The sequence below is a fragment of the Poromitra crassiceps genome (genome assembly GCF_964638095.1).
Source record: "Poromitra crassiceps genome assembly, chromosome: 6".
NCBI lineage: Eukaryota > Metazoa > Chordata > Actinopteri > Beryciformes > Melamphaidae > Poromitra > Poromitra crassiceps.
In genome coordinates, this window is record NC_139627.1 from 49,188,373 (window position 1) to 49,215,501 (window position 27,129).

Below are 27,129 nucleotides of genomic sequence, written 5' to 3' on the forward strand. Positions count from 1 at the left end.
GATACAAATCAAGTCGAAGAGGAAAAAGACGAGATCAACAAAAAGAAAACCATGAAATGGGCAGTTAACAGCAACACACTGAGAGACGTCCTTGTACAAAACATACCTGGACTCCAACATACTGAAAGCTTCAGATGGTTTGCAGTCTACTCCGAGCGTGTCACGTGCCTTTTACGTCTATAAGACCCGCAGACGTTAACATAATTCCCTGGAATGCTAGTATAAACGAGCCAGTTAGCTTAGCTTAGTTAGCTTGACTCTAGAATTGTGCCAGGTGCAGGCACTAAGCGGCCATTTTATCCAAGCCTAGTCATATTATCATGGCCTAATCTTGAGCAGCCGAGGGGACTATTTTGTCTCGCCGGTTCTCAACTCATATTCAAGGTTATGAAAACTACATTTTGATTGCAAAATGCATGAAAATATAAATGAATGGTCTTGTTTTGTTTCTTTGGCAAGTGACCATGGTATAAGCGGGTTAATGCACTTCGAGGTGTCCATTATCAGAAATTAATGGACTTCGGACCTCGGCTTTCGCCTCAGACGGTTCACGCCTCCATGTCGTCCATTCATTTCTGATAATGGACACCTCGTCGTGCATTAACCCTTACATAGCCTTTTATAAAACAGATAGTTCTGTCTGTACTCTGCGTTCATTTCGTGCGTATTTCTGTCCGTCCTCTGAAAGCTTACGCATGAAACGGAGCAGAACAACACACAGACTCAGACATTTGACTCTCTACTGCCCACTGGTGGATGTATTGCTTAACATGATATCAACATGAAAGACATGGAAGTATGTGGACAGTGACGATTACACCGTTTGAAATGAACACATTTATTTTCGTATGAAAATTGAGTATAATTGGGCCTTTAAACGTTCATGACACATATCGGATATGTGCCACATGTGAGCAAAACAATAGGAATTGGGTCACTTGTACCATACAGTCTGAATGCGGCGCTCTGTTGGTTGATCTGTTGGTGCACAAAAAGTGCATTTTGGAAATTCGCATATCTGGTAGCAGCTATTGTGAATTCACGCTTCTTTCTTATACAGTATACGAATTTATAACGGACACTTTACATCACACTACATTATAAGTGCCATGTGTGTCACACGGCTGGACACACACCACAACCAGACACACACACACGTGCGCATGCCCTATCAGTGATGTGACTCGGGCTATGCTCACTTGCTCACTTAAGCAATTGTGCGCCGGTGATGCCACAATGTCAAATGTGACCAGTGTATTGACTTTATGACATAATCAGTGATGTCACTAATGCTAGCTGAGCAGTTGTGAGTCGATTATGTCACAATGTCAGGACGGATGACATCTCTCACTGATGACATCATAATTGTCAATTGACATCACTGATGACATCATGACTGACATCGTGGAGACAGAAAGTGGCGCGGATCAAAGCCGGTGAAACGACCTGCAAAACAGGCACTGCTTACCTCTTTTCACCTGGGTGTGTTTTGTTTCTTTAGAAGTACAACGTAAATGTAAACGCAACGTAAACCAGAGTCAAATTTCCTCACTACATACTTTGTCCCATAAAGTGGATTCTGATTCTGAAAATGTGCAAGGAATCAGGGTACGTAACAATATAGGGCAGGGGGGGTTTGGGGCCCCAACATATCCCAACAATTATATGATCTCAGCAATTGAGACAAGATAGCTTCAGTCTATAAAAATAGGTCTGTCTGAAAGCATTTATTTGTTTCTGCCTCTGGGAAAGTGGGGAAAAGCTACTGTATCTCTGAACTATCTTGAACCAAATCACACACATTATGTGATCTCCTTTTACTAATGTAATAACTAATGTATGTCATATTGTTTCACTTCCATTCACTGAGCCTCCTGTGAAACTGTTTGGAGCGCTCCTGGGGACGCCCACCTCACACTTTGAAAACCTCTGATATAGGAAGGGGGCATTCTACCAGAAACGTACAGTATATTATCTGTTCTGGAATTTGTTAGTGAGCAAAACAATAATGTCATTCATTACGTTTGCAGATGTTTTTCCCCCTTTTATTGAAAACAAACACTTTTAATTACAAATACTGAAAAATGTCCTCGGCCAATGAAAGTGGCCAGGTCACTGGATGTCAAACGGCTAGGCCTGGTGGCCATCACCCATGATGTCATAGTTTTCTAGATGATCCGCCTGGCTGCCAGGTCGCTACTAGATTATGTAAGCAGTGATGTCACTCGAACAATTGTGACGTTATCAGTGAGGTCACTCGAGCGAAACAGTCTTTGCTCGAGTGACATTACTAAATGACATCACAATTGCTCGAGTGACATCACACCCCAAACAATGAACACTCCTGTGAGTCGGGGAATTAAAGGCTGTGGTCCAGCCAGTGTCCAATTGAAAGGCAGAACTAGCTAACGTGTCATGGCGGAGGTAAGCGAGGTTTTGATGTCCGTTTTGTCCACAATTCGGGTTCCAAGGCCCTGGGACCGCATCCACAAAGACGAATGTGCCTTCTCATTTTCCTCGCCAGAGAGTGAAGGAGGCCTGTATGTGTGCATGAACAGTTTCCTGGGCTTTGGCAGTCAGTTTGTGGACTGGCACCATACCCGGACGGGTCAGCGGGCTTATTTGCACATCACACGGACCCGTAAGACTCAGGAAGATGACGATAACTCTGGATCTGGACAGCACCCACCTAAGAGAAAGCCCACTAGATTGGCTATAGGGATTGAAGGTGGTTTTGAGGTGGAGCAGGTGCAGTATGAGGATGTGGTGAAGGTTGTCATCTTCCCCGACAGACAAGAAGTGTCTCATTATGACCTGTGTTCCATGCCTGATGTTGTGAGAGAGCAGGTGTCTCAGTGCGTAACGGCTCTCATGTCAGTGGACTCAGTGTCTCATACCTTGCAAGTTCAACAGTGGGACGGAGGGGTGAGACAAGAGTCACGGCATGCCGTCGACCTCGAACAGCTTGACAACGGAGTGGAGATCCCGCCCAGTGGCTGGCGGTGTGAGATGTGCGGTCTGCAGGAGAACCTGTGGATGAACCTGGCGGACGGCAAAGTCCTGTGTGGCCGCAGGTATTTTAATGGCCCCGAGGGAAAGAACCATGCTCTTCTCCACTTTGAGCAGACTGGATACCCGCTCGCTGTCAAACTGGGCACCATCACCCCCGACGGAGCGGATGTGTATTCCTATGACGAGGACGACATGGTACTGGACCCCAAGTTACAAGGGCATCTGTCTCACTTTGGTATCGATATGATGACCATGGAGAAGACCGAGAGGACTATGACAGAGCTGGAGATTGCTGTGAACTTGATGTGTGAGTGGACGGTGATCCAGGAGTCGGGAGCCACCTTGCGGCCCCTGTCTGGCCCCGGCCTGACCGGCATGAAGAACCTGGGCAACAGCTGCTACCTCAACTCTGTCATGCAAGTGCTCTTCACCGTTCCCGACTTCCAGAGCAAGTATGTGTTTAACATTGACACAATCTTTGATGAAGCTCCAAGCGACCCCACCCAGGACTTCAAAACCCAAGTAGCCAAGCTGGGCTATGGTCTGTTATCAGGAGAGTATTCCAAACCAGAACCAGATCCCGGCATTGAACACAGCGCATCTGAACCCAGGGCAGACCAAATTGGCATTGCACCACGAATGTTCAAAGCCCTTGTTGGGTGGGGCCACCCAGACTTCTCCACCAATCGGCAGCAGGATGCTCAGGAGTATTTATTGCACTTCATAAACATGGTGGAGAGGAACTGTCGCTCTTGGCCCAACCCATCTGAGGCCTTCAGGTTCCTGGTGGAGGAGAGGATCGTGTGTCAACAGTCACAGAAAGCCAAGTACACGCAGCGGGTGGATTATATCCTCCAGCTGCCTGTGCCCATGGACCAGGCCACCAATACAGAGGAGCTGCAGCGTGAGGAGGCGGACTCCTCAGTAGGCTCTGCCCTAACAGTGCGAGCCCAAATCCCCTTCACAGCTTGCATGGCAGCTCTCTGCGAACCGGAGATCCTCACAGACCTGTGGAGCTCGGCTGTGCAGGCCAAGACCACTGCTACCAAAACAACCCGCTTCGCCTCTTTCCCAGACCATCTGGTTATCCAGATCAAGAAGTTCACCTATGGCCTTAACTGGGAACCCAAAAAACTGGACGTGAGCATTGACGTTCCTGACACTCTGGATCTGAGTGCGCTCCGTGGGACCGGCCAGCAGCCGGGGGAGGAACTTCTACCAGAGGTGGCCCCGCCCACATTCATCATGACCCCAGAGGTGGAGGTCACAACCCCAGTCCTGGATGATTCCACTGTGTCCCAGTTATGTGAAATGGGATTCGCACCGGAGGCCTGCAGGAAAGCGGTGTACTACACTGGGAACACTGGAATCGATGCCGCCACGAACTGGGTCATGGGCCATATGGATGACGCAGACTTCTCTGCGCCCCTGGTATTGACTGGCTGCAGCTCCGCCCCTGAGACCACACCCACTGAGAGTATGTCTGAGGAGCACCTGGCAACGATCATCTCCATGGGTTTCAGCCCAAACCAGGCTACCAAAGCACTTAGAGCCACGTGTAATGTCCTGGAGCAGGCAGTCGACTGGATCATCTCCCACCCGGATGACCATTTGGAGTCCATGGATGTGTCGGAAGGAGGCCACACCGCGGCGGACAGTGAGGGGAGCAGAGAGCCTCTGCCTGGGCCGTCAGTCAGAGATGGACCAGGGAGGTATGAGCTGTTTGCATTCATCAGCCACATGGGGACGAGCACTGAGTGCGGCCACTATGTCTGTCACATCAAGAAGGACCAACAGTGGGTCATCTTCAATGATCAGAAAGTGTGTGCGTCAGAGAAGCCGCCCAAAGACCTGGGGTACCTCTACTTCTACCGGAGACTGGCTGAATTTGAGTGAGGGGGGGAGAGTGTGGACGCTAACACAAATGGGGGGGGGGGGGGGTCGTCATGCCAAATTTTGTTTTAGCAGCTGGTAGGCTGTAGCAGTAGGCCTATATATGTCGCCACCCCCCCCCCCCTATATCTGCTTTTATAGCATTAATTAACATTAATATGTCTGAAACAGTTTCCATTGTACATGCACTTCATCCGTCAAAGTCCCAGTTAAAAACAACAACACGTTCATCACCATGTAAACAACCATGTGCTGTTAGGTAGCACACATCAGACTCCGTGTTGCCAGATAGTTCAATAGACCTGCATTTGCTTGGGCGGTTTTGTGTGCATTTGGGTGGTTTTTGAGCAGTCTTTGTGCTGGAACCATCGCTGTATCTGGCAACCCGACCCAAATGGAGAAATAGATATAAATAACTATCCCTTTCCATTTCAGTCTTGGTAGTAGTTAGTAGGTTCAATCAAAGCAACTAACAATTAACTTCCAGGACCATTGTTTACATCGTTTGGTGTGCATGCCACTCTGATGTTATGAGCAGGATAAGAGTAAAGAAGACTATCAAAACCAACTAACATAATGTTACCTAGTGGCTAAATTATGCTAACAAGCTAGAGCTAACGTTTTCTAGCCTGAGTGCAGATGGGTCTCTAGTAAAGGAAACATGAGGAATTATCATCCTGCTCAACTGCAAGGATGACTATTTCTCCCACATTCAAGGTATTTTATCCTGGCATACATTAGCCTACAGATGACGTGTTGTGTCTGTCTGATACACTTAAGCCCAATTTATGCTTTGTCTGCCGACACTTTTGAAACGGTCGCCGACAGAAATGAGGACTTGAGTCGACACTTTCAAGTGTCAGCGAGCAGTGTCTGCTACCTAGTGAAATGTCTAGTGTCGCTGACTACGTCATAGTATCGCGCAAGTCTGATTGGCTATATAGACGGCACGCGCTTGACTTCCTTGTTTGGGTTTTCACTCGATTGAAATTAATGAACGTGTCCCAGCTGTTTTTATCAGCCTGTCCTTGATGTATGACTTCCTGAAAATCACAAAGAACACCGTGGCCAATTTCCCAGAGACAGAGGAGGTGAGTTGTGTGGTTGTGTGTCGTTTATATGCGGCTGCAGCCAAGTACGTTACATCTTGCCTCCGAGGTGGTTTCACTGTACATTCCATTCCCTCTCTTCTCTTGGCTGTCTGCACTGATAGCGTTCGAGTGTCATGTGACCGTTGAACCGAGGCGAACATTCACTGTAAGTATAAATGCAACACCATGAGCGACACTTTCTTTTTCGTCTGCGACCATGTGCTGAGCGACACTTTCTAATAAGTATAAATTAAGCTTTAATGACACCCTGATATGTTTCAGCATGGTTTCAGCTGTGTATGCGAGCAACTCCACCGAAAATGTCTCAAGTGTTTTGCGTTATCAATCGGCTTTGGCAATCGTAACATGAACGTTGTGCGTTCTTGGCTTTGGCGATGCCACTGTGTAGTGGCTCGAAAAATATCAGACAACAGTAGCGCTACACTGCAGAGGAACAGAACATGTAGCCTACTTACATTTTGAAAGAAGGACTCAGCTCAGCAGCGTCCACAGCTAAATGTTCTTCCAGGCTTATAAACTAAGTTGTGACAAACAGCTCCTCATATGTCCTGATGGTCCATTTTCATCCATCTGCTCTCAGTCCGACGTGCGGATATTATTAGTTAGGTGGAAGTAGCCAGTCCTTCAGCCAATCAGCGTCAGATCCAGTCAAATCCAAATCCACTCGGAAGAATGGCGAAAACTTCTTTCATGCCGAGAAACTCTGCTATTACATACTGCTATTCGTGTTTAATTGTTGTTATTGAGTCTATTTCTGCAATAACTGCACTTATGGCTGTGTAAGCTTGACGAACGTTGACGTTACTGCTCGAGCCAGAGAGCCATGGAGGCAGCCAGTACTGTTTTGTCAGCGGCGTTCCTGATTGGCCGGTTACGATGTCAACTACCAGGCCCATGATTGGCCCATCCACGGTGAAAACGCCCAACCCGGGCCTTGCATTTTTGACTGCTCAGTGATGGAGGACTTTCCTACAAACGAGCGAGCGACCAGTGGAGCAAACAAGTTCAAGTGTGAAGGCTATAAAGTCTTGTTCTTAGGCACACACAAAAAAGTCAAGTTATTCCAGTATCCATTGTGAAAATATGACCCCTCGCTTCACTACGTGTTTCTGGTGGACCTCTGGTCTAATTAGCTACTGTAGCTCACTCATCTCCTGTAGCTCACTCATCTCCTGTAGCTCACTCATCTCCTGTAGCTCACTCATCTACTGTAGCTCACTCATCTACTGTAGCTCACTCATCTACTGTAGCTCACTCATCTACTGTAGCTCACTCATCTACTGTAGCTCACTCATCTACTGTAGCTCACTCATCTACTGTAGCTCACTCATCTCGGCTGTAAAATTATGACTTTATTGTTTATGTTCATTACAGCACTGTAGGGGTCAACGGGTGGAAGGGGGCTGGACCGAGGACTGTAGGAGGAGTTCAATCGATGTCTTTGCAATTCCTACTGGTTGGTTGCCAATAGAGATTGAAAGAGATCATACTTAATGCCCATTTAATGGAATTATATAACATAATGTGCTAAAATAACTGGTCATCACTGTTAAACAAGGGGAGGAGGATAAGAATTGTGCACTCTAAAAGACAAAGGCACTTTTATTAATGATGCTGATGACGATAAAGACAAGCTGCTACACATGGGTTAGACATCCTGACTTGCATGATGCTATCCTCCTTGTTGTCAAGATAATAAAGGCATTTTTACATTTTTAAGTAGGAGTGCCTTGGCTTTTGGGGTGCACACTTCTCCTTTCCCCCCCTTGTTTGATGATCAAACCTTGGCATTAAAATGTTCTTCCTTGTTACTTGAAGTTGATGTTCTGCCGTCTCTGTAAAGTCGTAGTCGTGTAAAATATAAATGTGTCAACATAACGCTGCATAACTGAGACAAGAATAGAGGAGTCACGGGATTGTACAAGGTGAAGGACACGCCCCCCTCGCCCCTCCCACTGAGTCACATGTCAGGACCAAGGTGAAGGACACGCCCCCCTCGCCCCTCCCACTGAGTCACATGTCAGGACCAAGGTCGTCTGTGATCTCTGCTCTGTGCTGCCGCTGGCGCCTTGTGATCCCAGCATGTACCTAACCTTGCGTTCAAAGACGGTGTACACTTTAATGTGCAGGCTGAGGCTACTGGCACGTTACTTCCTTTGACATATCGAGACGAGAGTTCATTTCACTCCACAACAAGGTTAGATACTCACCATTTAGGAAAAAGTACAGAAGAGGACTTGGGCCTCAGTAGTGATTTTCTTAGCAAAACAAAATACTTGCAGAGTTTGTTATTTTCATAGGATTTCTTGACGGTATGAATGTGTTAAAAAACACACACACACACACACACACACACACACACACACACCAGCGATATCCTTTTAATAAAGCCAAAATCTCTGAATTCGGACTTTAATCTCAGAATTCAGAGATTACTGTAATCTCAGAATTTATATATATTTTTTAGTGGGGTCCTAATCCTTATGTAAAAGAGTACAAAATGCAATTAAGTCCCTGACTGTTTATTATATATTTCAAGAATATTGCTTAGAAAATAGCATATTTTTTAAGGATTGAATCCTCTATAGTTTTTCCTTCCTCAAAATGGATACACTTTTGAATGAATTTCTTTTTGCCTCTTTTGCAATGCAGACCTGTCCCAGAAACGGCAGCTGGGGGTTACGCAATAAAACATACAATATACAGTAGAAAATACAAAAACAGTCAAATATGTTCAAATAATCAAATGCCTTTTCACCAAAAACACTTCTGATTCTGGGAATTGTAACTTTATAGCGTTGGGTTTCAAACACTGACTTTTGTGGAAAGTGTCTTGTTGGACAACATACTTTTTACTTGTTACAACAGGAGTACCACCAAAATCATCTCTTGCATCTCGTAGAAATCTCTGTCCTGTGACTGCCTAAGCTAACGTGTTAGCATGCAGTATGTTAAGTGCTGCTAGTCAACTAGCATTGTCTAACATAAGAAGTTCAACTTTTAGTAATCCAGAGTTGATGTTTGACTTCATGCCAATTCTCACTTTTCCAAAAACTCGGTGTCCTTCATCTCAGATAGTGGAAAGTTTACATGGTAAATCCCCCCCCCCCCCCCCCCCCCCCCATGCAGTTAGCATCTCTGTAAAATATACTCAGCATCATGTCTCATGCATGGGTCATGGTGCTGCTATTACCGACAGTCCCATTGTCTTCATTTCCTTATTTGACAGTGGAGGAAGAACAGGGTGTGAAGTTGGCCCATCAGATCAGATGGTTATCTGCAATCAGAGATCAGATAAGATAATGGACACACACACACACACACACACACACATACCCTCTCGCACTCAGTCACACCACACACACCAAGGACCATAAAAAAGAAGGATAAGACATCACAGCGTTTGGATTTTTGCATTTCTGGGCCAGACTTTAGGGCCAGTTCTATTGAAGTGAATGGGACGGTCATGATAAATCCCAATATAAACCATCATATCTGTGCCATTTCACCTTTGAATGAAAAATGCGTCCACCAGGTTAAAGAAAACACATTACATGATGTTGACTGGTTTAGTTTTTAATCTAAATGTACATGTTAGTTTCCTTATTATTGGTCTCCAAACAGATCATGGCTCTGTCCAGCAGCTGCATATAGCTCAACTTAAGCCCCATGTTTGGTCCAAGATCGAGCTAGATTAGCTAAACGGGGCATCAGTCGACGACATCATGCAATGTGTTTTCTTTAGTCTGGTGGGTGCATTTTTCAATCAAAGGTGAAACGGCACAGATCTGATGGTTTGTAGTGGGACTTACCCTGCCGGCCCCATTCACATCGATAGAAGTGTCCCCAAAGTGTGAGTGATGTCTTCTCCTTCTTTGCCACACACCAGGAACAGAAAGAGACTTGACATTTACTGTGGCCAGAAAGAAGGACAAGTCAGAGGAAGAGATAAAGATCAAAGCTGATGGGACAGATAATGACTGATAAGAGGGCCACTAAAGAGCTACCACAGCTGCGCTCCCCTCCCTCACACAGCACACGTTCACAAACATGTCACTATGGGGGGGGGGGGGGGGGATCACTCCATGAGTGGAAATAGCAGCACTCCAAATATTAAGATACAAGACTTTGCTCAAGTTTAAAAAAATATATTCAAGGTTGACGCGTTTCGGCATGTGCCTTCATCAGAGCATCATGCTCAGGGATTTTGTTGTTACTTTCTGTTCCATGTTTGTCATTTCTGCACATTGGAAAAACTCAAAATAAAATATATATATAAAAAAAGAAACGACTGGCAACTGCGCATGTGTCGGAGGAAGCATGGTGCTAGTCTACGGCTCTTCACAGTTGGGCAGAGTGGAGCAGCATCCGGGGCACCAGGGAGAAATTGGCCAACTACAATTGGGGAGAAACTGGGGGGGTGGCAGTGTGTGTGGCGACGATTTCATTTCCATAACTGCAGCCATGCTGCATCATCTCCAGAGTCTCCACCCTAGGAGGAATCGATCCTAGTCATATCAAAACTACTGTCTGTAACTGTTATCCAAGGTCAAGGCTTAACTATCTCCGAAAGACCTTGACAAAGTTATCCATGCTTTTATTACGTCTAGACTGGACTATTGTAATTCTTTGTATGTAGGTCTGGACCAGGCATCACTTCAGCGCCTGCAGCTAGTCCATAATGCAGCTGTTCGGCTCCTAACTGGGAGAAGAAAGCGTGACCACATTACGCCTGTGTTGGCCGCACTGCATTGGCTTCCGGGCTGCTTTAGGATCAACTTTAAGATTTTGTTCATTGTTTTTGAGGTTTTAAATAGACTGGCACCTTCCTACCTCGCAGATCTCATACATATACATACTCCATCCAGGGCACTGAGGTCGACAAACCAGATGCTCCGATGATGATGCTGTCCACGCTGAATGGCTTACATACTGTATGAAGTATATGAAAACAAAAACAAATCCAGCTCTTTCCCACCAGCCCAACCTATAGGGACAAGTCTTTTTGTGTGTGGTCAAGATAGGACTTTCAGCAGTGTTTGTTTAGATGCTAAATTAATCTATTAATAAAATCAGAAATGTCTCTCTGGCCAAATCATCAATAAATCAATGTCCCAGCAATGTTCTTTAGACATTATGGAGCCCTTTAATGATGATGCTGTCTGGGCTGTCCACGTTTTTGATCGGTGGAATGAGACAAAAAAGCGAGACGAGCTGGGCGGGGCCGCGTTGATACCAGCGGTGGAAATGGGCCATTAGATGTGCCGAGATCGAGGCGGAAAAATAGAGGCGATTGAGCGTTTGCGGTGGCTGCCCCTAATCTGTGGAACAGCCTACCTGTCCACATACAAACTGCTGAGTCCTTTAAGTCGCTACTAAAGACTCATCAAGGCCATTTACACCTGGCGTTAACATGCGTTTTCTGCCATCAGATTGTATTTTATCACTTCAGCCTGATTCCATTTACACCTGGCGTTAACATAGCCTGACTCCACCAGACGGGGGCGGCATTGTTCCACAAATTCACAATCCACCTCAGTCTGGCCCTGGCCTGAGAGAGGCGTTCAAACCGGCCGCCACCCAGGCGCACCAATCAGCGTGAGCTAAGGGCGGGCTTTGCGAGACCGGGTGTGACGCCACCGAGAGGCGATGGGCGTTTGTAGTTCTTTCACTATTCAACATGGCGGCAGCTAACGAGGCTAGCTCCAGTGAGCTAGTCAAACATTCTATTCAAAACAATAAGCTAACATAAACGTTAAACACTTGATCTTACAGTGAGTACGAAACCGTAACTGTATTGCTGTAATGTTATCAACTATGAACGTTAGTAAACAAGACATTGTTCTAGAATTTGGGGAGATAGCCTTCAGACCGTTGCTAGCTGGGAGAACATAGCAGCCATCAGCTAGCTGTAGGCTAGTGAATGGCTAGCAGTTAGCCATTCACGCAAGTCACACAAACACAAAGCCCTTCTCACCACAGCCCAGTAAACATGCAATCTGTTAAACCATCATTTTTGTTCCAAATAGAAATAAATCATAACGTTAATCAAAATGCCACTGAAATATTAGCTAATCAATACATAACTGCAAAGATCAGTGTGATGTATTCCCTACTGCTAGCTGAAGTGTATTCTGCTATGATTGGAATGTTTGCTGCTGTTTAATAAACCACGTTAACTCACGTTGGTGTCCGAGTGACATATTATGTTATACAGGCGAGATTAAAGATCTCAGGATAACAGGATGTTACTCGAGAAATTGGTTTATCGATAGAACATAGCTTAATATTTTGCACTTGTACTTTCTTTAGATAGGGGGTAAACAAACTAATGGCATGGGAGCCAATACTAGATTATATCCAAATGCTGCATGGTGTAACCTAAAGGGTGTTTTTCCTCTTCTCCGTTGACGTCCTCTGGGCTCCAGGCAGCTCCCTTTTGCAGATTCATCTCTGACATAAACATCTTTATGAATTTACATCATCTTATCATTTTACCCAATCGTGCCTCAAGACCAGCAGATTATGTAACAACAACACCACACGGCCGTCTTTTCTCCGTTTAGTTTATTATCACAAAAGTAGGCCTAAGCAAATAACATTCTCCAGTCATGCGTAAACATCTACCATTCCACTGACAGATATGCTAAAATTCACCAGTCCTTAATGCTAAATAGTAGCGTTAAATCATTATATTGTATCAAAGTATTTGGTTGTTATCGATTGTTTTGGTTGTTATTGAGCGAGCTACTGTAACTTGTCCCAATTTCCCCCCGGGGATCATTACCGTAAATTCCGGACTATAAGCCGCGGCTTTTTTCCCGTTTTTTGGCCTTTTTTGCCCCCTGCGGCTTATATAACGGTGCGGCTTATCTATGGATTTTTTCCAAAAAAAAAAAAAAAATCTCTCTTTTTTAGCACTCTTTCTAACTATAAATCCACTTCTGTTTTAATTTCCTCTCTTGCCCTCTTTTAACAACATAACATAACATAACATAACACAACACAGGTAAGCAGAAAGAAAAAGACGAAGCAAATCACCGCCATGAATGAGGAAATGACTCACCTGCTGGAGGCTGGAGATTCACGGCTTGGGCTAAACTTTTACTCCGTGAAACACTATCGATTAAGTCCGACATCGCTCAGAGGTTTGAGCAGCTTGAAAACAAGTTTGAAAACGTGCAGAAGTCCATCCACTCACTCACTAAAGAAAATAAGCGAACAGAGTTTCTAATGCGGAAAAGCGCATCAGCGCACTGGAGGACAAAAACAACACAGTGAGTCCGAAAGTGGATAAAATGCAAAAACAAATCGAACCCCTGCACACGCAGGTTGATGACTTAATCAGCAGGAGTAAAAGAAATAACATTCGCCTGATCAATGTAAAAGAGGGAGCTGAGATTGGTGACATGGACGCTTTCGTGGCAAAATCCTGTGTTACATCCTGGACCTGAAGGAAGGCGAGAAACCACCAGAGGTGGACAGGGCACACCGGGCGCCTCGGCCACGTCCAGACCCCGGCCTGCCACCGAGGGCCATCTTCATCTGCCTACTCCGCTGGCCCGACCGTCAACTCATCCTCCAGGCTGCGGGGAAGAAGCCCCTCACCTGGGAGGGTACGCGCTTTTTCGTCCGGCAGGACCTCTCCGCGTTGGTGCAACAGAAACGCGCAACATACAACAGCATCATCGAAAAGGTTAAAGTCAATGGATATCGCTTTGGCGTACTGTACCCAGCGAGACTCGTCATAACCATTGATGGACAGCGGCGGAACAAGAGCTCAAAGTGAAACTGCCGAATATCTTTTGAGTTGGACTGGTCAATAGTACTGTGAGTAACTAAAATAAAAAAATAAAAAACGGAATTCTCTCTTCTTTAGCACTCTTTCTAACTATAAATCCACTTCTGTTTTAATTTCCTCTCTTGCCCTCTTTTCACCACACCGCGGACACTGTGTGCACTGTAAAAAAAAACAAAAAATACCACAATGTGTGATTTTGTCTGGGGATTAGTGACCTGACTTTTGTTTTGTTGAAATGTTAATAAATGGGAGCTTCCCCAAACAGCCATCTCTTTCCCGACAATCCCCTCTGTGCACGAAGCCTTACATATGGTAATTAAACATCAAAACACCCGCGGCTTATAGACCGGTGCGGCTTATATAAGAAAAAAATAGTCACCTTTGAAGGTGCGGCTTATAGACCGGTGCGCCTTATAGTCCGGAATTTACGGTAAAGTCTTTCTGATTCTGATTCTGATTGCCATGATCATAAAGACTAGAGAGCGTTGCGTCTCCATGACGTTACCGTCCAGGCCAGTCCAGGGTGCGTGCCACTCGGTGTCATATCGTGTCATCAGTTCCCTGAAGAAACGAACAACGATATGTGTTAGTAATGAATCGCTGTTAACGTTAACATCAAATCATCAATCATCAGACGTAGCACCCCAACCTCCAAATGTTGCTAACGTTAGCGTAACATCAGTTAATCCAATCAGTTACATTTAACGTGCAAAATGGCCTACCTGCACTTCATCCTCAGTCAGACATCTGCAGTAATTCTTCTTTCTTTTGGCAAATTGAATAGTCAATGGTTGCACCCAATATTCACCTTACAAAAACAGCAAAAAATCTGCGACCTCCATGCTAACTAATTAGCAATTGTAGTCCTAGCCGTTCGTGTTTACCAGGCGAGGCTACGTCATGAAGGCAAGTCGATCTGATTGGTTGGCGTTGGCACGCCCAGACGGTGACAGACAGACGGTCCATCCAATCACCTGCCAAGTAGCTTGAAAAAAGTGACCGCCCTCTATAGCAGGGTAGCTTGACCAAATCCAGATGGATGTCGTTTGTGAAACAGAATGTGAAGCAAACTCATCAATCTGGCAGCGTCAGGTTAGCGTTAACATGCATTTTCTGCAATCTGATTGCAATCTGATTGCAATCAGATTGCAGAAATGGTTGTCCTCTCAATCCGCATAAAGTTGCTGTATCCAGATTGAGAGGACACATTGCATTTACACTTGTGTTCAATGTGTACACAATGCATCCCTGACCACCTCCGGAGGTGGTTTGGCCGATCAGATTGCAATCCTTCTTCAATGCGTTTTGGGGGTGTTTACACCTGGCATTTCAAGTGATAAAACACAATCTGATTGCAATCTGATCACAGAAAACGCATGTTAACGCCAGGTGTAAATGGCCTCATCTATTTACTCTGTGGCTTTCGACTTGAGCTGAGCTGTCACTTCCACTTCACCTATTGTGTTTATTTCTGTCTTTACTGTTTCTTAAATGTGCCTATTTTATATTTGCTTACATGTTAAACACTTTGGTCAACTGTGGTTGTTTTAAATATCCTGTACAAATAAAAGTTGCCTTGCCTTGTAACTGCGCATTACAATTGATTGCAAATGTGCAATTCTTCTCTATGTTCCGTTTTTTAACAGAAAAAAATCAATGGGATAGCTCTGTGCATATTTTTAGGTCAGTGGTTTTAACGCACAAAGTAAATCGCTTTATGGCACAAAGCAGGAAGTGAGAGAAAAATCTCTTTCACCTCTCTCTCTCTCTCTCTCTCTCTCGATGACACAGAGGCTTCATCAGCAGATACAAATCAAGTCCTCTTCCCGTTTTTCAACTGTGGATTGATTTTGATGTGTAACTCTTTTTTTTATTTCCATTTCTGAAAATAGAATTACAAAACAAAAATCAAAACATGGACCATGAGGCTATGATTAGGCTACTTTTGCAATGTAGAAAAATCACACATTTTAAGGTGTGATGGCACTGATGATAATAATAGCTCATGGAAAGGGCCCCCGGGCCCTTAGCTTTCGGCCCCCTGAACAATATAGTTGAATAGCCCTGGCATAGAGGCTACCAAGCATCACAACCATGTGTTTCCAGTAATTGTAACAGTGTAACAGTTAATTTGATATTGGTCCATTGTTGTTCAATAACGGTGTTCCAGTCTGCATCAAGAATAAGCAAGAAAAACACAAACGCCTTCTGCCAAGATGTGATTTTTCTTTTGTGAATTTGATGGTTATACAGTAGCAACATGAAATAAATGAATTGTCTCTATTCTCACTACAGCGTCTGTTGTCTTGTCTCCTCTCTGCAACAGCTCCCTCCAGTTTTCGGGGATCCACCTTCTGAGATGCTTCATTGCCCACATAACAGGAAACATCCAGTTGTCAAACACTTCTCACTGAGGGACTGAGTGACTGGGACCTGCACTTGATGCTCACTGAGTGACTGGGACCTGCACTGAGTGACTGGGACCTGCACTCGATGCTCACTGAGTGACTGGGACCTGCACTCGATGCTCACTGAGTGACTGGGACCTGCACTGAGTGACTGGGACCTGCACTCGATGGAGGTAGTCACTGAGTGACTGGGACCTGCACTCGATGGCAGTAGTCGTAGTAAAAGGACGGCTCTAAAGACTTGCACGCGAGGAGGACAGAGTTTTAAATTGAATGGATATCAGCTCCTATTATGTGTGTAATGATCTTTTGGGGCCATGAAGAAGCACAGGACCTGGAGAGATGGTTCAGTATGATAAGGTTCATGCCATGTCCTTGAGACATTTTGACTTTGAACTGAATCTGGCGCACAACCCCCAACCCTCCCATAAATGAAACACTTTGGTGAGCAGTTACTATAGGGTCAAGGTTCTTGTGTGTAATATGGGGAAGGAAACCAGGAGAAAATGTAAGCTTGCTGCGCTGGCTTTACTCGTGTGTCTCTGCTTAATAAATGTCATCAATTGTCATCAAATCATTGAATTCAGTTTCCCAAATACTATTCATTCTGCAGACTGTCAACAAAGTGTTTATGCACATAAAGAGTTTTATTTTCTAATAAAGTGTAAAACACACTCTGGTGTTTGTGTCGTTTGGTTATTCTACAACTTAAGTGTTAAACATTTATCCTTCCAGAGAGGAGGCAGATCCACAGAAAAGTAATGGCTGCACTGGGAAGGAATTCAGGGTAAGAGTCACAGAGAGTTTTATAATATATTATATCGATTTTGTTGTTGGGGCAGTAGAGATTTATTACGCAACCTCCAGTGTATTACATCCTTTTGATTAATTGAGAATTGTTACCTACATGTAAGGAGAGTAAACTACTGTATCGATTTGTGTGGCTGAACGCTGATCCTGGAGGTGTTACAAATATGGAGGCAATAAAAAAAGGCATTTTTGTAGCATCACACTTTAATAGGGGTGTCACAATATATCGTCCCACGAAATTTCGCGATAGTAAAACGTCACGATATGTATCGTTGAGATGAAATCTCATATCGCCAAAAAAAAAAAAAAAAATTTTTTTTTTTTTTTCAAAAAATAGACTAAGAAACGTCTTTGTTTGTTGAAGTTCAATGTGTGGAGAGTAGTTCAGTTGAACAAGTCTCTGAAGAGACACATGAGAAGTTATACAGGAGAGAAACCATTCAATTGAGTTTCTGGCAAAACTGTTTACTTGACAGGAAAAACTGAAGATGCATAAAAAATAGATTAAGAAAAGTCTTGTTGTTTGAATTTGAAGAAAAACTGAAGATGCATAATGAGAATTTATACTGCTGAGAAACCTTTTAGTTCAAAGTAAATCTAAGTGACGGTGTAACTCATTCTATTTCAAGATAAGCCTTATCTCCAATCTCATGTTTTTTCTAGTTGTTATTGTAATAACAATTTCCCACAACAGCATGTTTTGTATTTGTGCATTTCAAATAAAATACTACTTTTCCAGTCATATATTGTCATTATTCAAGTTTAAAAAAATATTGTTAAAATCGTATCGTATCGTATCGTTATCGTGAACCCAGTATCGTGATACGTATCGTATCGTGAACTGAGTGTATCGTGACACCCCTACACTTTAATGATGGATTTTTTTACATCTACAACCATTTTCATTGTCAGCATTTTCGAAAAGCAGTAGATGTGCACCAGCTAAATCTCTGTCGTCATGTTTAACTAACTGTCGTGTGCACTATTCTTTGGCGTTTGGCCCAACTGTGTCATCTCAGCGACGGGGACAGAGTGTTTCAGGTTTAGCAATTTATAACGGGCCCAAAAGAAATCATTTTATAAGCCTTGTCCTCTTACAATGTGACTGTTCCCACTGGTGTGATGTGTGTGGTGACGTCCACACACCCAGGGTGTGGTGCCCTCTCCTGAGGTGCAGTAGGCATCTTCCTTCCTTAGTGGCACTACCAGGATGATGCTGCATAGCTGAGCCTGGACGACTCCAATAAACTTTTAAGGCCCAAAGGGCAATAAAAGATGGGACATGGCGCAATCACATTTATTATACTCAAAGTTGACGTGAGATTCTTTATATGCAGCTGCTTTTGGACAATGACCTCATAAAAAAAACATTAAGTATTGGTTAATTTTTGATTTATTTATTTTTTACCTGGTTTCCCTCCCAATTTTATTTGGCTGTACTCTAGCAGGGTGGACATAAAGAGCACTGGGGAAGGACAGATGTTCTCACTGTGGCCCTTGTCCTCTTGCTTACAGGAGGAGAAGCTGGAGAAGTCGCTTGGAATCTTAACATTTACCACCCTAAGGATCTTCTCAATCTTCTTCCAAACATTCTCTTCCTTATTTTACTTTCTCCACAATGAACACGTCAACGCCGACAACCGTGCCTGCCGCCTGCCCCTCCAATGCCACAGTCTGCTCGGGCGCAAACTGCCTCTCCGTCCCCCATGATTCCAACGCTCTCCTCAGCCTGGTGTTGAGCGTGGTGCTCACCGCCATGCTGGCTATGGTCATGTTCGCCATGGGCTGCACCGTGGATAGCAAGAAGCTGTTGGGCCACCTCAGGAGGCCCTGGGGCATCGTCATTGGCTTCCTGTGCCAGTTCGGCATCATGCCCTTCACCGCCTTCGCCCTGTCGCTGGCCTTCGACGTGCTGCCCGTTCAGGCCATCGTCATCATCATCATGGGCTGCTGTCCCGGAGGCTCCAGCTCCAACATCATCTGCTACTGGCTGGACGGAGACATGGACCTCAGGTAGGAAGCGGACTGGGTGGCTGCCTTGCGAGCTGATTAGTCGATGCAGGGTTCCCTGCTATACGCAGGTGTGTGGAAAGTATGGAATCGGAATGGGAGGATGGGATTTTGGCAATTTCCAGGGTTTTAAAAATGGAGAAACAAAGAGTAACTCAAAAGTTTTCTCAAATTTTCTGCAGTATAGAGATGGGGGGGGAAATCACTTATTTAGACGTGTAAAAATTAGAAAACAGTTTGACAGCAGACAAATGTAGCATAGCTATCATCTGGACATATTACTATACTGTATAATCTTTCAGAAAAATGGTCCTACATTGAATCAGTTATGATTTGGCCTGCACAGATACAGATAGGCCTACACTTGTATGGACAAAACATACACTATTGTTTTTGTATTTCTCAGAATCCATGGTGTTTTTGATGGGCCCAAACAGATGGCTATTTATTGTTTCGCAACTATATACATTTTTACACAACAGTGATGTACAAAGAAAATTTTTCATCTTCCTGCACCCAATCATTGTAGGTATGCACATGTCTCATAGTCGTGGGTTTTTGATGTTGTACAATACTACCAATTTACCAGCATACTATGCTCATAGAAATACTCGTGCTACATAACAGAAGGGGTGGCATTTTCAATGATCATCTCAGATCATGTCCTCAACTTGTGTCCTTTAGTGAGTTTTGGGGACTGTGTTGTTGCTCCGTTTCACCACCGCTTGTCCATGCTCTGCCCTCCTCAGTATCAGTATGACCACCTGCTCCTCCATCCTGGCCCTGGGGATGATGCCTCTCTGTCTGCTCATCTACACCTCCGCCTGGACCTCCGCCGAAACCATCCAGATCCCCTACGACAGTATCGGTCAGTAGACCCCATTTACCTGATCCCCTATGACAGTATCGGTCAGTAGACCCCATTTACCTGATCCCCTACGACAGTATCGGTCAGTAGACCCCATTTACCTGATTTCAGAAAGTGGACACGCAATCCAAAAAAAACTTCATTATTATACATCTAAATCTAAAACACTGTGATTAATGTTTCGAGAACTGCATTAAAATTTGTTCGGGTAATAAACAGCGATGAGTACCTTTTAACTTTATTACTTTTTTTGTTTTTTGTTTTTTGTTTGTTACAAATTTTTGTATACTGATTTTATAAAGGTTTTTTCTATGAAGGCTTCTATCTACTTAACCTTCCTATGGGGATTTGTTGTCTGTGGGAGGTCTACCCTTGCCTCTGTGTCTACCTTTGTATTGTATTAGTGCCCTCATGTGGAGATCTGGGCAATTTGGGATTTCAGTACCATTATACCCGCTTGAAATATATAATTATTTCTATTTCATATGTAGAATTTATTTATGTTGGCTGCTTCTCCTGGCCTTTTCGGGTCACTGGTTCTCATATGTGCCATCTCCATATTATGGTATTTAATTTTTTGGATTTCTATGTATTCTGATTGCCTAATTATTGATCTGTGCCAGCTGGATGCATTCCTTGTTTTTTTGCCATCCATAAAGCCACAGGCTGAAACACGTCTGTTATACTGCTGCTGTGCGGATTAAAATCCTTGTGAAACTTAACCTGTGAGCGCCTTGCTAGTTCTATTGGACCATCCTCTTAATTCTCACCTCTCTTAACACACACTTTTACAGGCATTTACATAATGTGCACTGTTTTATATTCATCATATTTGCTTGTTCAGTAAACCGGCTTTCAATTCATGTCTAACATGTTTATTGTTATATTCTTTTATAGGGCCTTACATTCTTGTTTTATTGTATTGTACAATCACTTTGTAGTTCTTTTTTTCTTTAGAAGTACTGTACTTCACAAGTTTTTTTTATTATCATATAAAATAGATAAATGGGTCAAATAAGCTCAACTCAGTGTGCATGTTAACCAGAAAGGCAGCTCCAGACAGTACGAATCGATCACGTTGTGCAGGTATATCATCAACTGGATGTTGTAGAAATGCACTTTGCACTTTGTTGTGCGTTTACATTGCAATTCTGACAATGACAATGACTCGAGATTGCTTCAATGCCTAACACTAAATGACCAGTTTGTCTGGACCCTTAGGTATCACTCTGGTGTCCATACTCGTCCCAGTTGCCCTGGGAATGTGGGTCAAACACAAGTGGCCCCTGGTGGCCAAAAAGATCCTCAAGGTAGGAATACGCTGTGCACTCTTGCATTCATGGAGCAGTTTTACACACACACACACACACACACACACACACACGTGCGCACAGACACACAAACACACACACAAAGCTTTAACAAAGAAGTCTCGAATAGACTGAAATATAAGATAGTTTTGATTTGTTGAAAGACTTTTTTGGTCATTGCATATTAATTCCATTTGTGCCATTTCATAGTTCGGATCTCTTTGCTATTCTAAAATGTGGAAAGTCATCAAAATAAAGAAAACTGTGGTGTGTGTGTCCAACCTTTTGACTGCTGGTGTACTGTATGTTCATAATGTCCTTCCTTGCGGGCAGGTGGGCTCCATCGTAGGCTTTCTTCTCATCATCGTCATAGCGGTGGTGGGTGGGGTTCTGTACCAGACGTCCTGGGTCATCTCTCCCTCCCTCTGGATCATCGGAGCCATCTACCCCTTCATCGGCTTCACCTTGGGCTTCGTCATGGCCCGCTTTGTGGGTCAACCTTGGTACAGGTAGGATGACGGTATTATAAGTGCTAAAATGTCAGTTGCAGTATGTGTGTACATGACCAGTGTAGACAATTTAAGACTATATTTGTCAAGAAAATCAAGCATTTAAGCATTAGATCAAAATGGCTTTAATAAGATAAGGACATTCAATCAGGTGTGTCCAAACATGACTGCTAGTGTATTTGCTTATTGTACCTGTGTTGGGATGCTTTATAGTGGGGTGGGTTGAGTAAATCATTGATTTATGAAATATCGGCACAAGTAAAGGAAATGTAAAAAAAAAAAAATCCACTGGACTTATAATGATGATTTATTTATTTAAAAACAAATGTTTACATCTTTCTACCCGGATGACTGAAATTCAATTCAAGTTTATTGTCATTAACAATGTGCAGTCACATGATAACGAAAGGAAGGGAAGGGCTGTGACACAGTACTAATAGAGGAGACAGGATAGACACATAGATGATGATGATGATGATGATGATGCTGACGGTAACGATATGTAAGGGAACACAACACAGCTCAAGAATTTCACACGTGTGTATACTTGTACATCGAGTGACAATAAACATCTTGTATCTTGTACGATATCAACGAGTCAACAACAGCAACAACATAATACAAGCTTAGCTGAGTAGTTGATGTGCTGGTATTTGAGGTGTATATAGTAAAACATTATGTGCAAATCTTCTGACATAATGGCAGTAGTGCAAAACTCAATAGTGCAAAGAGTCATTAGTGCATGGATGGTGGGGAGGGGGCGTCAGTTTGAAGCATGGGGGTGGAGAAGTGGGTGGGGAGAGTTCAGTGGCTGGCCTGGGGGAGGAGAGTTCAGCGGCTGGAAAATCTGTTTCTGAGCCTGGAGGTATACGAGTTTTGAGGAAATGAATTAACACAAGTAGAGAGCTCTTGATGCTGTCAGACTATCTGGCTCCATCTAGTGGAAAACAATCACGTGTAGTCAGGCTTTAACTTCGAATGAGGTAGCGACACCTACTTCAGATGTAGTGGTTCATTTATTTAACTTCTTAGTTTGGTTAGTTCTTATTACATACATTTCTTAAAGGGAACCAGTGGTATGATCAGTGATCAACCGTTTTGCTAAAGTGCCACTCTCTTTGAAACATGTGGATCTTTGGTAGAACGTCTGACGTCTGTCGTGTCGCTGCAGACCCGGGGGTACAGCGTTTGCAAGTAAAAGTGTCAGAAGGTAGATGTGTGTGTCAAGCTTTGGTTCTGTTGAACAAGAGAGATACCTACCAGTAATATGATAACAAATTCAACGAATCACTATTTTCCACTTTTCACGTCTACACTTACACCAGGCCTATTGATATTGGCATGGTGCGCTGAAATAGAAAATAAGTACATATTAATCTGTAAGCATGTGCATGTCTTCATTGCCATGTTTTTAATTTGTTTAATTCTACCAAGAAAAGGCATAGGTTGAGGCCATGTCTCCTCATAGACGCTGGGTATAGCTGGCTCAGCCTTGCTGGGGGCGGGGTCAGGGTGGGGTAAATTCCCCCGTTCTATCCATTCAGCAAAGTTAGAATTTAGCTGATAGCCCAGCTCAGGCAGACACGATCGGGGATTTAACCACCGCAGTAAACGCACATCTGAGCAGACGTCTTGTGTTCTGCTCTAGAACCCCCAAACATGTAGTTTAGAGCCGCAGCGCCGTCTTTTGGTGAGTCAGCCCATGAGATATATGGGCGGTTTTACCCCACTCGCACGCCAGCCGTTTAACATTTTGTGGGCGTTCCCAGACATGCGGACTGTCTCTATGGCATCGATGTGGTGTGTTAGTCAGTTGTAGAACAGCTGTAACTCTAAACACATGCACTGATACATCTCCAAACTCATGAAAGTATGTTAAGCCCCGCCTTGTTTCTCTTGGACTGTTGCCTTCAGGTGTCGCACCATCGCCCTGGAGACGGGTTTCCAAAACGCCCAGCTGTGCAGCACCATCGTCCAGCTGTCCTTCTCCGCCTCTGACCTGGAGGTCATGTTCTCCTTCCCCCTCATCTACAGCATCTTCCAGCTCGTCATGGCTGTCATGTCAGTGGGAGGTGAGTTTAACAGCGAGGCGAGCAGGGAGAGAACGTTTTTGCATAGTTTTCCTTTCCCAGGGAACCTGAAGGCATCGGGTTACGATGAATGAAACCTGCCTCACCCAGCTCCTAAAAGATTTGATCGGGTTGTACAGATTACCTCCAAAACCCCATTTAATGGATAGGATTCTCCATTGGCTCTTCTCTCGACCACCCTGCCCACCTCATTCTCAGCCTTTTTCATATCAAGCACCCTAATTTAGTCCACATTAGGACCACGGACCCCCATTTGATAAGATCGTCGCCCCCAAATCTGATCATATTTGTATTGTCAGATCTGATTTTGTCCGGAACTCCATGACTGTCTGTACTGTAGGTAACGAGATAACAGAGAAACCAGAACCAGAACAGTCATTCTTACATTCTCTAATTGTGTTCACCACACTGGGTCTAAGATGTTGTTTCAGAGGCTTTCCCACCCTGAAAGGTATGAAAATCTCAGGGGGAAAAAAATATTTTTATGTATTTATTTATTGTGAGAAAGATTTTGAATATTGGTACAAAATATTGGCTTATATATCTGCAGTTTCGATCCAGAAATATTGGCAACTAACAAAAAAAGATTGTAATAATTTCAGTGTGACTTTAAAAGAGTCATGTGGGGTGGAGTCATGCCAGTTAATGGCGCGCCTGCTTGCTCCCCCTACAGGACACCAGCTGTATAAGAAGTGCTGCGGTCAGGGATCGTCTGAGGCGGAGCTTCCGTCCGAGGAGGATGGCGAGTGTCCGTCGGTGGAGGCGGGTGACGCTGAGCCGCCTAAAGAGAAGTTCTACGCCCTGGACAACGTCGGCTTCGAGTGCGACGAGAACGGCAACACGGAGGAGAAGGCTAAAAAGCAGAAGCACACCCAGCTGTGAGTCACCCGGCCCGCAAACCACAGACTGAACTTTCAGCAGCGGGAGAAACACACAGCAAAAACTCAAACACACAGTGCTCCCCTGCAGTCCGGAGGTGTGCACTACAGGTCCTGCGACTACTCCACTTTGGGAGAAGTTTCAGTGACGTCGGTCGTTGTGTTAAACAAAATGGGGACTACGTAGGAACCTATCTTGAGTTCTGTGCTCTTGCAGTACTTTGTTTCAAACCTCATACACTCACTCACAGACCTACAGATGGAAGGAGGAGAAGGTTCTCAGCTTGTGGCAGGAGAAACTGGGTTCTTGTGAAAAGATCAGTGTTTCTCAACGCAACCGATTCTCTGCTTTGCAACGGTCATAAGGTCATGCTTATGGAAGTAAAAAATATATATATATTTATCTTATACATGCATATTTATGATCCATATTATACCTTAGTTGATGTAACATTAACTGATACATAACTGTTGTATTTGAAACAAGTGACAAACAGCTTTTTCCTTTTAGCCATTTCTTATATTAATTTATATGCCTCCACAAGACTGAAATATGTCAAATTCATATGTCTGCCTATTAATTTACTTTCAGTCCATTAAAGGTTCATGTTTTCTTGAGCTTCGACTTTATTTATATAAGCCTTTATCACAAGCATGACTCAAAGAACTTGACAGGGAATGAACTACAGTACATCTAATGAAACGTAGAACTATGAAAGACGTTTCTTGACTTTTCGTGGATGTAACATTGTGCTTTACTGTCCTATTCATCTGTTTTAGCAATGTCCCTGCTGAAACTTTTGTATTTCTGTTTGAATAACTCACACTATTGTAGCTTTTGTTGTACTTTTGTTGTAATGATTGATTTTTTGATATGAACACCAGTAGCCAACTCAATAAACGTATGAACATTTTTACACCCTGCCTTTACAGTGTATTTACTTGATATTAGAAATGACAGAGGATAGACCTCAAACTACTATACAGAGTGTTATAGAACAGTCGTGCCATAGATAGATAAATAGATAGATAGATAGATACATAATGTTATTGTTTCAAGTACCAATTTGCTGCCGCCTATCGCTGCAGTGTTTTTCTTTGGCTGCTAGTTCAGTGAGTGTTGGTCATAGAGTGATAAGACTAATGCCATTGGAATCTGTGGATTCTCAGCTTTCGTTTGACATCTTGTTGGACTCTTACTGCTGCCCACAAACGGAAAAATCCAACCATTACTGCAACACTGTGGCAATACTTTGTAGGGTAACGCTTTAGAATACAGCCCGCAAATAAGCATGTAGTTATAGTATAACAACGGGGTTTAGGGCTGTAGTTATAGTCTAACTACGGGGTTTAAGGAGTGAATTATAAGATCTGTACTTATAGTCTAACTACGGGGTTTAAGGAGTGTAGTTATAGTATAACAACGAGGTTTAAGGAGTGTAGTTATGGTATAACAACGGGGTTTAAGGAGTGTAGTTATGGTATAACAACGGGGTTTAAGGAGTGTAGTTAGAGTATAACAACGGGGTTTAAGGAGTGTAGTTATAGTCTAACTACGGGGTTTAAGGAGTGAAAAAATACTTTAACTAGAGGGTAACAAGATCTGTACTTATAGTCTAACTACGGGGTCGCGGGCTGTATTATGAAGCAGGGGACAAATGTTTGTACTTATAGGCTAATTACGGGGTACACACACTGTACTTACAGGGTAACTACGGGGTTTAAGGAGTGTAGTTAGAGTATAACAACGGGGTTTAAGGAGTGTAGTTAGAGTATAACAACGGGGTTTAAGGAGTGTAGTTAGAGTATAACAACGGGGTTTAAGGAGTGTAGTTAGAGTATAACAACGGGGTTTAAGGAGTGTAGTTAGAGTATAACTACACTCCTTAAACCCCGTTGTTATACTATAACTACACTCCTTAAACCCCGTTGTTATACTCTAACTACACTCCTTAAACCCCGTTGTTATACTCTAACTAAACTCCTTAAACCCGTTGTTATACTCCAACTACACTCCTTAAACCCCGTTGTTAGACTATAACTACATGCTTATTTGCGGGCTGTATTCTAAAGCGTTACCCTTTGTAGCAATAGGGAACAGGTTACATCTGTAGATAGATCACGCAGATATGTAGGAGGTATCTGAGTATAATGACTCAAAGACAGGAATATTTTTTTGTATCCCTTCCTGTATAAATAAAGTGAAGTGAACTGAATATTTATTGACTTTTATGCCTTTCTGGAAAAACTGGAAATCATAAATTTTATTTTTTACCGTCTCTCTCTCTCTCTCTCTCTCTCTCTCTCTCTCTCCATATATATATATATATATATATATATATATATATATATATATATATATATATATATATATATGTATGTGTGTGTGTGTGTGTGTGTGTGTGTGTGTGTGTGTGTGTGTGTGTGT

General features: G+C 43.5%; 2 protein-coding genes and 1 pseudogene across 3 annotated transcripts in view; all 3 read left to right on the top strand.

Annotated features, from left to right (window-relative positions):
* Positions 1-16,900, top strand: part of gtpbp8 (GTP binding protein 8) — a 42,064-nt gene extending 25,164 nt beyond the window's left edge. Inside the window, exon 8 of the mRNA XM_083639012.1 lies at positions 16,145-16,900. Within this exon, the coding sequence (XP_083495138.1) occupies positions 16,145-16,232 (88 nt within the window). The 3' untranslated portion in view covers positions 16,233-16,900. The remainder of the gene's footprint in view (positions 1-16,144) is intronic.
* LOC310778749 (ubiquitin carboxyl-terminal hydrolase 5 pseudogene) lies at positions 2,416-4,908 on the top strand (annotated as a pseudogene). The gene has a single exon. The product of its transcript is annotated as a ubiquitin carboxyl-terminal hydrolase 5 pseudogene (transcript).
* Positions 16,901-18,654: 1,754 nt separating the features above from the next.
* Positions 18,655-24,705, top strand: slc10a2 (solute carrier family 10 member 2; the record flags this gene model as incomplete). The annotated part of the gene is made up of 6 exons (XM_083638289.1): positions 18,655-19,049; positions 19,796-19,914; positions 21,136-21,224; positions 21,558-21,733; positions 23,648-23,805; positions 24,497-24,705. 6 exons carry the CDS (start codon positions 18,655-18,657, stop codon positions 24,703-24,705), a joined length of 1,146 nt encoding a protein of 381 aa, XP_083494415.1.
* Positions 24,706-27,129: the final 2,424 nt, after the last annotated feature.